A 10,993-nucleotide genomic window follows, 5' to 3' on the forward strand; every position below is an offset into this window, starting at 1 on the left:
GTTGCGGTTTCTCTAAACTGTTAGATTTAACAGGACATGTGGTTATGAGTGGGCTCTCTCACATCTTACACATCTGGTAAGATTTGAAACATCTGTCAGCGTGGGCCGGCCTTTATGCAACCATTGATGCATAAGTTGCTCGTTTAACTTCCTGTTTGACCAACAGGGTTTTACAGTTTTCAGTCGACTGAGAATTATGAGCTTATCTGAAGTAATTACAGACAGCTACAGTCATGCTAACGTCTACACGGCGTTCCCACCCGTCGGTAGTGTTCGGTCGAGTCACGCTGTAGTTAAACGAGTTCAAACATCAGCAGCTGAACGCAGCGAACACGTCTGTGGTTAAATGTTTAACATGTTGTAGCTCAGTGTGTTTGTTGTGACTTCAAACAGCTCAACGGTTTCTGGTTTTACCTGAAAAGACGTTTCTGCACCACGCCGACCTGATGACCACGCCCACCTGATGACCACGCCCACCTGATGACCACGCCCGCCTCCAAACAAAAACAAATTCTTCTTTGCTGATGACACTGTGCTGTGGTCTCTGATGTCATCACTGCTTAATGGTGGTGAGGTCGTGTGATGATGTCATCGCTTCTTCTTGATTGCGGCAAGGTCATGCGATGATGTCATCACTACTTCTTAACGGCGTTGAGGTTGTGCGATGATGTCATCACTTTTGCTGGCGGAAAGGTTGTGCGATGATGTCATCACTTCTTGCTGGCGGCAAGGTCGTGTGATGATGTCATCACTTCTTGATGGCGTCAAGGTTGTGTGATGATGTCATCACTTCTTGATGGTGGCAGGGTCGTGTGATGATGTCATCACTTCTTGATGGCGTCAAGGTTGTGTGATGATGTCATCACTTCTTGATGGTGGCAGGGTCGTGTGATGATGTCATCACTTGATGGCGGCAAGGTCATGTGATGATGTCATCACATCTTCTTGATGGTGGCAAGGTCGTGCGATGATGTCATCACTTGATGGCGGCAAGGTCATGGGATGATGTCATCACTTCTTCTTGATGGCGGCGAGGTTGTGCGATGATGTCATCACTTCTTCTTGATGGCAGCGAGGTGGTGCAATGATGTCATCACTTCTTCTTGATGGCGGCGAGGTCGTGTGATGATGTCATCACTTCTTCTTGATGGCGGCGAGGTCTCGCTGCAGCTCAGAGAACTTGGGTCGGTCTTCAGGGTTGTACTGCCAGCAGCGCTGCATCACTTTGTACACGTCGTCAGGGCAACGCTGAGGACACGCCATCCTGTAGCCTAGCAACCATGAGGAGGGAGACACGTTGTCATACATCAGAGAAGCAGACAACGTCACATAAATACATTAACAACTTAACGATTATCAAGATGGAGATTATTCTTCTGACAATTGACAAATAATAATAATAATAATAATAATAATAATAATAATAATAATAATAATATTAATAATAAATCTTCGGTTTCATATTTTTATTGATTTTGGCGCTCCCTGTGGCGCTCCCTGTGGCGCTCCCTGTGGCGCTCCCTGTGGCGCTCCCTGTGACGGTCCCTGTGACGGTCCCTGTGACGGTCCCTGTGGCGCTCCCTGTGGCGTTCCCTATGATGCTCCCTGTGGCGCTCCCTGTGGACCAAAGCGGTGGCGTTTCTGAGCACCAGACTCCCTTTAGAAAACCTGTAATTTTACTGCAGCAGGGTCCGACAATCTGCCCCGCTCTTTTCTGGTTCTGGTTCTCCTGTACCTCCCTTTCCTCCAGTGGGCCCAGCGATACGGTCTGAGCCTCCAGTGGCGTGGTGTCGGTGTCGGTGTCGGCTCCCAGCGGGGACCGACAGCGCAGCGAGGTGCTGCTGCTGCGGGGCGCCGAGGTCTTTGCCTGTGTCAGTGTGCTGACTTGACTATGACTTGCCCCAAACTGCATGTGATGATCATAAAGTGGGCATGTCTGTAAAGGGGAGACTCGTGGGTACCCATAGAACCCATTTACATTCACTGATCTGGAGGTCAGAGGTCAAGGGACCCCTTTGAACATGGACATGACAGTTTAGTGTCAGTTTGGAGCGTTATTTAACCTCCTTCACGACAAGCTAGCATGACATGGTTGGTACCGATGGATTCTTTAGTTTTTTTTCGGGCATTTTAATCGAACATTTTATTTTCAAAATGTATCTGACTTTATTTCCGACATTTTTTCCAAAAATTTACCGGACTTTATTTCCGACATTTTTCTGACATTTACGAAAACTTTTCAGACTTTTTTTTTCAAAAATCATTGGACTTTATTTCCTATATTCTCCCGACATTTTTCAGATTTTTTTTTCAAAATTTACCGGACTTTATTTCCGACACTTTTCTGACTTTTTTTTCAAAATTTATCGGACTTTATTTCCGACATTTTTCTGACCTTCGAAAAAAATGTCAGACTTTTTTTTTGGGACTTTTTTTCCAGACATTTTTCAGACGTTTCATTGGACATTTTTCAGACATGTCTGACAAAATCCCTCGCACATCCACATATCTGGACGTCAGAGGTCAAGGGACCCCTTTGAAAATGGCCATGCCAGTTTTTCCACACCAGCATTTACCTTTCTCCACCTGCTCTCGGGCCTGCTGATTGGTCAGCCCAGGATAAGGACACACCCCCAGACTGAAGGTCTCCCACAGCAGGATCCCATAACTCCACACATCGCTGTCGGAGCTGTAACGACCTGCAACAGCCAATCACAGAGCAGGAGACATCAGCGACCAATCACAGAGCAGGAGACATCAGCGACCAATCACAGAGCAGGAGACATCAGCGACCAATCACAGAGCAGGGTGTCAAACAGGTGTGAGACAGGTGTGAGACAGGTGTGAGGCAGGTGTTACCGTAGTTGAGAGCCTCTGGAGCGGTCCATTTGATGGGAATCTGTTTGAGTCCAGATGAAGAATAAATACCATCGTCCTCCTGACGACTCATCCCAAAATCACTGATCTTCAACACACTGCCATCGCCCACCAGACAGTTCCTCGCCGCCAGGTCCCTGACAGACAGACAGACAGACAGACAGACAGAGCGTTAAGTGGAGGCAGAATAACTCTCTGAACACGTTAGCTACCGCTGGCTAACAAGTATTGTTGTCTTGTCTCACACTCTGGTCACGGCGTAGGAAAGCACCGTGCTATCACCAGATGAGGGACGACTTTGTTCACCTCATTTTCTGTGTTTCATGACAGCATGGTGGAATTGACAGCATGGTGGAATTAGTGAGCTAAGCTAGCTAAGTAGCCTTGCGTTCGACCAGCGGGCTGGTGGCCAACGTGAACACATCACCTCCATGAGCTGCAGGTGATGTGTTCACAGTCTGTTGGACACTGCAGCGCTCTGGTTGTTTCTGACAGTGAAACAGCTGTTAATAATTTACCTGTGGATACAGTTCTTACTCTCCAGGTACGCCATGCCGGCAGCAGCATCGACAGAGAAGCGAACGAGCTGCTTCGTCTTTAACTCGTCCTTCTTCTTCCTCAGAAAGGACAGGAAGTCTCCACCTGAGGAAGAAAACCGGCCAATAAACAAACAGAGGACAAACTGAAAGTGACTGAAGCGTCGCTCAGTGAATAAGCTCCACCCACCAGGAACCAGCTCCATGACGATGTAGATCGGCTGTCGCTGCGTACAAACACCAATCAGCTTCACGATGTTCGGGTGGTCGTACTGCTTCAGGATCCTGCAGCCAATCACACACAGGCCAATAAATATATATATATATAAATATAAATATAAATATAAATATAAATATAAATATATATAAATATAAATATAAATATATAATAAAATCAATGACATATAAAAATATAAATATATAAATATAAATATATATAGATAAATATATATACAGTATATATATTTATATTTATAAATATCATTGATTTTATTATATATATATATTTATATATATATATATTTATATTTTTCTTGTGTGTGTTTAGTGTATTTGTATTTTGGCATATATTATTGGTATTGATTTTATATTTTACATGGTTTATTTTCCGTGTATTTGATATTTTTCTTGTGAGTATTTTGTATTTTCCTGGTATGTATTTTGTTTATATACTTGTTTTATATTTGTCTTGTATGCATTTATTTACAAATCTAACAACTACATGCTGTTTTTAAAGAGTTGTAAACAATGACCTGATTTAATTTCCCGTTCTTTAATGAGCAGTTAATGATTGATTGATTGATTGATTGATTGATGCTGACCTGGCCTCAGACAGGAACCTGATCTTCAGCTCTGGAGGTAAATCTTCTTTACACGTTTTGACGGCGACCGGCATTTTGTCACGCTGCAACGTCCCTATAAAGACCTCGCCGAAGTTACCCTGGCAACCAGCAGACAGCAGGGCATGATGGGACATGGAGGCAGAGAGAGAGAGAAGAGAGAGAGAGAGAGAGAGAGAGAGACATGGGCATAGATAGAGAGATAGAGAGAGAGAGAAAGAGAGCGATAGAGAGAGAGAGAGAGAGAGAGAGAGAGAGTGAGAGAGAGAGAGAGAGAGAGAGAGTGAGAGTGAGAGACAGAGAGAGAGCGAGAGATGGGCATAGATAGAGAGAAAGAGATAGAGCGATAGAGAGAGAGAGAAAGAGAGCGATAGAGAGAGAGAGAGAGAGAGAGAGAGAGACATGGGCATAGATAGAGCGATAGAGAGAGAGAGAAAGAGAGCGATAGAGAGAGAGAGAGAGAGAGAGAGAGAGTGAGAGAGAGAGAGAGAGAGAGTGAGAGTGAGAGACAGAGAGAGAGCGAGAGATGGGCATAGATAGAGAGAAAGAGATAGAGCGATAGAGAGAGAGAGAAAGAGAGTTACTGTTAAAAATGTTACAATCTGAAATGAAACCGTTTCAGAACAGAACTGTGGAGCGGTTTGATAACAGGAAACAGGAAGTGAGGTCACCTTTCCCAGCAGCTCCCCCAGCACCACGTCCTCATGGTTCAGGATCCATTTCTTATCCTGCAGGCACAAAAACAAAATCAGCCTCTGCCCAGAGACTTCTGATGGAAATGAGCTTTTAGATATATCAGAAAATACATTGTGTATTGTCCCTGTTAAATAAACGTATTATTATTATTATGTTAAATAAACGTATTATTATTATTATTATTATTATGTTAAATCAATACAAAATTAATTAGATTTAAAAAGATGTGCGTCCTGCACTATAGTTATAAAGTATCAATAATTATCAATACGGATGCTGGAACTGATCAATAAAAGCCTAACCATACCCAGTATCCTCAGTAATATGATGTTATGTGTGTAAATATATAAATATATAGTGGTGGTTGCCTTGACGACGGGGTTGAGCAGCACGACTCCAGACTTCTTGGTGATGACTTGTTTGGTGGAGAAATGATGCTCGATGAGCTGAGGGATGGTGGAGAAGCCCGTCCCTTCAAAACGGTACTGACTCTACCAGAGAGAGAGAGAGAGACGTTCATCTTTTACAGTGTATTCTCTAATATATATTATATATTAACAATACACTTAAGAAAGTTTAAATGTTTATTTGTTCATTCACTTACATATTTACCTTCAATATACAGTATACTATCAAAGTTCATCTTAAACCGCTAATCCGATCGGGTCGCGTCACAGTATACTATATTATATATAAATAATTACCTGCAATATGTACTATATTATATATAAATAATTAACTACAATATATACTAGATTATTTATAAATAATTAACTACATTATGTATAAATATTTACCAACAATATATACATTATATATAAATAATTAACTACAATATATACTACATTATATATAAATAATTAACTATATTATGTATAAATATTTACCTACAAAATATTCTACATATTATATAAATATTTACCTACAATTTGTACTACATTATATATACATATTTATCTAGAATATACTGTATACTACATTATACATATTTAATTACAACATAGTATATTATATATAAATAAAAACCTATAATATATACTACATTATACTGTAGATATATGTGTGTGTGTGTGTGTGTGCGCGTGTGTATACGTACATCGGCGTACTGGATGATGAAGTGTCGTCTCTGCTCGTCAGAAAACACCGACAGGACGTACTCGCCCGGTTTACCGTGGCTCTCCCTCACCAGGAAGTCTCCCTGTTGCCGTAGTAACTCCTGAGCCTCAGTGCGGGGGATGGCGCCGTGATACCACTCCTGGTCCGCCAGGGGGCGCTCTGACGTCGGGATCACATCGAAGAACTGCTGCAGGGAGGAACAAACTGTGTCAAAGGTTCACTCTGAATTCAAATGATCTTTATTGACAAAGAGTATGATGACATTAGGATGTAGTAACTATTGGACCCCAGCGAGGGTTTCTGTTAACAGGTGATGAACCTCACCGAGCTGGAGGAGCCCAACATGGCTTTAGGAGACCGAATCATACCGGCCAGAGAGTGACGCAGAGTGTCGAAGCGAGAACTCCTGTCCTTCGTTTTATCCTGAAAACACACAGATGAGGTCTCTCAGTGGGAAACTGTTTACTGTTATAATGTTATAATGTTGAGTCTGTTCTGTAAGGAAAACGATGCCATTATTTTGAAAGGGCAGCTCTTCCTGCCAGCTGTGTGCAGACCTCAGATTAGACATAATCAACAATCAATAATTGAATGTTTACAGTGGATCCGACGGAGCGGGAGTCGTCCTCGTACGGCAGCGCGGGGGGAGGCGGCGGCGGGGGCGGCGAGGCGGCAGCGGCAGCCATCTTGGCGTCCAGCAGGGCCTTCTGGGAGGCGAGGCGGGCCTCGGAGCCGCGCAGGGATTGAACGGCGTGATGAAGCTCGAGGAGAGAGAGTTTCTGACTGAGCAGCAGGACACAGCTGAGGGCGAGAGACACCGACAGTCAGTCAGGAGAGATTCTTCTTCTTAATTTATTTGATTCTTTGTCTTCTGACTCACTCGCTCTTCCTCTCGGCGCTCTGCTGACTCGTCTGGATTTTGGTATCGAGGTCGTCGGCCAACGCTTCCTTCGTCTGCAGGTTCTGTTGAGTCAACGACAGCTCCTCCGTCGCTGACGACAACCTGGAAAAACAACAGAAAGAAATAAACAAACAGATAATACTACTTGGTAGCGGGATATTACGGTCGATACCGAGAGCGCCACCGCCAGGCACACAGGCATCACACGCTGTACGCCGTTACCTCGCAGTGAAGACAGCTCAACTTTGGAGCGATATTTAGCCTCTTTCTCAGTAAGATAGCAGGACATGGTATCGGTATCAACCACGCCCCCAGGAAGAGCGCCAGTCGTTGATGCCAATTCTCCATCACAACAAGCGAGTATGACATGGTCGGTGCCGATAGATTCATTAGGGTTTTATTTTCTGTCATTTTTCGGACATTGTCTGGACTTTTCTTACTGCCTTTCTTTCTCCTTGTTTGGCCATTTTTCAGTCATTTTTCGGTGATTTTTCAGATTGCTCTTCTGCCTTTTTTCAGACATTCTTGGGTCATTTTACGGTCATTTTTCTGACTGTTTTAGGACATTTTTCTGCCTTTCTTTGGTAATTTTTCAGACATTTTTTGGATATTTTACAGTCATTTTTCATACCGTTTTAGGACCTTTCTTCAGACGTTTTTCTGCCTTTTTTTCAAACATTCTTCGGTCATTTTTCAAACATTTTTGGGATATTTTACGAACATTTTTCGGACCGTTTCAGGACAATTTTTCTACCTTTATTTCCACTTTTTCCCCCCGACATTTTTCTGCCTTTTTACCGACATTCTTCGGTAATTTTTCAAACATTTTATGGATATTTTAAGGTCATTTTATCGGACCTTTTTTCGATCATTTTCATATGATACCAGTATCTTCACTCTAGCTTTAAAACTGAGCCGCTACAACCTAAAAATCCCAAGTTACGTTAAAGAAGTTAGGTGTTAAAACGAAGCGTTAACTTTGACAGCCGTACTTTATGTTGTTTAAACCTGGGGACTTTTACTTTGACAGGCAGCAGGAAACAGTGAGGTTTATTTTGTAGTAGCTCACATGGCTTGCAGGCTGTCGGCCGTCAGCGTGTTCCAGAGGATCTCATTGGCCGGCAGGTTGTCCGTCTCGTCCAAAAGAGACGCATCGAACTCCACGTTCGCCTCCGGAGTCTCCGGAGACCTGGCGGAGGGGGGGATAGACACCGTTACTACGGTAACCATGGGAGAGACAGACACGCTGTTACTACGGCAGCCACCGTCTGACTGATGTGAGGTTATTTTCTGACCTGTAGGCGTCGATGAAGTGTTGGTACTCTGCCAGCGGGTCGATCTGCTCGACAGCTGCTGAGATCTCCTGATGAACTTTAACGATCTCCTCCGTCAACAGACTGCTGATCTCACAGTACTCCTCCAGGATACTTTTACTGTAGTAATACACAGGAAAATACACAGAGATATATCACTCAGACTGTCAGCGGCGTGTGAGACAGCGTGTGAGACAGCGTGTGAGTTAGAGTGTTGGCGGTCATGTGACTCACAGGGCGAGCGTCATGTCCTCCTGCATCCTCTGCAGGGCGTCGAGCAGAGCGGGTGCGGCGCGGCGGCGGTGTTCGTCCTGCTGCGTTCGAGCGCCGCACACCGCCAACACGTACTGGTTGTGAAGGTTGTGGAGCTTCGCCGTCGCTTTGTCATAACGTTCCCGAGCACGCTCCGCCTCCCGGCCTGTGATTGGACGAGAGGGGCCAGGGTTTCATGTTCACGTTCTTCAACATCTGATTTTTAAATTGATAAACTTTCAGCTTTTTAAAATAGATGTTTTAAACCTTTAGCGAGCGCCTCTCGGTATTTCTCTTTGGCGTTGTTAGCGTCGCGGCTCAGCTGACGATACGTCGCCTTCAGTTTGTCCAGGTCAGTCCTGGTTACCTGGCAACAACAAAACAACAAAGACAGTTACTGGAGGAACAGGAACATCTCCAGCCTCAGTACTTCATCATTTTAGCTCATATTTCCCAGCATACCTTGTGGTTGTGGCTCTCCAGCTGATGATGAAGACTCTGGTAGCTCTTCTTCACCTGCTGCTTGTCTCGGATTAGCGTGGCCAGACGGTGCAGAGGACCAGAGTTCAGATCATCGGCGTGACTCCTCATGACTCGACCCAACGCCTCTGTCTGACGAACCACCTGAGACCAGGACTAAGACAGAGAGACCAGGACTGAGACAGAGACAGAGACTGAGACCAGGACTGAGACAGAGACAGAGACCAGGACTGAGACAGAGACAGAGACAGAGACTGAGACTGAGACAGAGACAGAGACAGAGACAGAGACTGAGACTGAGACAGAGAGAGAGAGAGAGACAGAGACAGAGAGAGAGAGAGAGACTGAGACAGAGACAGAGAGACAGAGAGAGAGACAGAGACAGAGAGAGAGAGAAAGAGAGAGAGAGAGAGAGAGAAAGAAGAGAGAGAGAGAGAGAGAGAGAGAGAGAGAGAGAGAGAGAGAGAGAGAGAGAGAGAGAGAGAGAGACTGAGACAGAGAGAGAGAGAGAGACTGAGACAGAGAGAGAGAGACACTGAGACCAGGACTGAGACATCTGGACTGAATCAACAGGTGAGTCCACTCACCTTGTTCACAGTGCTGACGTAATCGGCAGCCTCCTGTTTCTCCGTTTGCTGAGTCATGCTGAGCAGCAGAGCGGCGTATTCTTTATCGCTCTTCACTCTCAGTGTCATGAAACGCTTCACCGTCTCCAGCAGCTAGAGGGCGACAAACAGAAATGTTGACGTAGTTTCAGAGTACCTGAGCAGGTTGTATACTACCTGCTCAGGTACTCTGTATACTGAGTACCTGAGCAGGTAGTATACAGAGTACCTGAGCAGGTAGTATACAGAGTACCTGAGCAGGTAGTGATCAGAGTACCTGAACAGGTAGTAGAACAGAGTACCTGAGCAGGTAGTAGAACAGAGTAAAATGGTAAATGGTAAATGGACTTGGACTTATATAGCGCTTTTCTAGTCTTCCGACCACTCAAAGCGCTTTACACTACATGTCAGTATTCACCCATTCACACACATTCATACACTGATGGCAGAGGCTACTAAGGTGCCAACTTTGCCCATCAGGATTTAATCTAAATACTCATTCACACACCGATGGCTATGCCTCCGGGAGCAATTTGGGGTTAAGTGTCTTGCTCAAGGACTCATCGACATGTGACCCGGAGCAGCCGGGGATCGAACCACCGACCTTCCGATTGGTGGACAACCTGCTCTACCCTCTGAGCCACAGACGCCCGTGAGTACCTGAGCAGGTAGTGAACAGAGTACCTGAACAGGTAGTAGAACAGAGTACCTGAGCAGGTAGTATACAGAGTACCTGAGCAGGTAGTGAACAGAATAGTGTGAACTCTCCCTTTTGGTTTCTGATTTTTTTTCTCAAAGAACAGGAAGTGATTTACGGAGCATCTTTTGGTAGCAAACAATAAACCTAATTTAATTTCAGCCTGACTTTAATCCAGAACACATTGTGGTGATCTTCTTGGAGGCTGAACGGTTACAGCACATAACTGTCGTACCCTCCCTCGCCTGTCTGTGTGTAGAGAGTTGTACCTTTAACTCCCAGTCCTGCAGCTTCAATAATCCCTCGTGGGAATTCCTCAGATCCCGACCGAACCCCATCCTGGATCACACACACTCTCTCACAATCATACACATACACACACACTCTCTCTCTCTCTCTCTCTCTCTCTCTAACGGCGAGGGCGAGCGGGGATTGATTGCATGGTCGTCTGCGGAGAGAGAAAGCAAAGATCATTAGAGTAAAGAGACAGAGATGAGTAACAGTCCTCATATTAATATATCCATACTAAGGCTGTCAAAGTAACGCGTTGTCGTTTTAACGCCACTAATTTCTTTAACGCAATCAATATTTCCGAGGTTGTAGCAGCTCAGTTTTAAAGCTAGAGTGAAGATCCTGGTATCATAGTAAACTGTAGAACCTGATGAATCCATCGGTACCAAC

General features: G+C 44.7%; 1 protein-coding gene across 1 annotated transcript; it reads right to left on the minus strand.

Annotated features, from left to right (window-relative positions):
* Positions 1 to 332: 332 nt before the first annotated feature.
* fer (fer (fps/fes related) tyrosine kinase) lies at positions 333 to 10,760 on the minus strand. Its single transcript, XM_074618745.1, has 22 exons — positions 10,582 to 10,760; positions 9,598 to 9,729; positions 8,993 to 9,166; positions 8,798 to 8,897; positions 8,513 to 8,696; positions 8,261 to 8,398; positions 8,035 to 8,154; positions 6,945 to 7,067; positions 6,664 to 6,865; positions 6,389 to 6,487; positions 6,045 to 6,251; positions 5,317 to 5,439; positions 4,924 to 4,980; positions 4,235 to 4,353; positions 3,604 to 3,698; positions 3,396 to 3,519; positions 2,860 to 3,014; positions 2,577 to 2,699; positions 1,100 to 1,271; positions 919 to 979; positions 478 to 883; positions 333 to 443 (listed from the first exon to the last, which is right to left on the minus strand). The coding sequence occupies exons 1-19, from the start codon at positions 10,648 to 10,650 to the stop codon at positions 1,135 to 1,137; spliced, it is 2,481 nt and encodes an 826-aa protein (XP_074474846.1). The 5' UTR covers positions 10,651 to 10,760; the 3' UTR covers positions 333 to 443; positions 478 to 883; positions 919 to 979; positions 1,100 to 1,134.
* Positions 10,761 to 10,993: the final 233 nt, after the last annotated feature.

The sequence above is a fragment of the Sebastes fasciatus genome, chromosome 19 (genome assembly GCF_043250625.1).
Source record: "Sebastes fasciatus isolate fSebFas1 chromosome 19, fSebFas1.pri, whole genome shotgun sequence".
Classification (NCBI taxonomy): Eukaryota; Metazoa; Chordata; class Actinopteri; order Perciformes; family Sebastidae; genus Sebastes; species Sebastes fasciatus.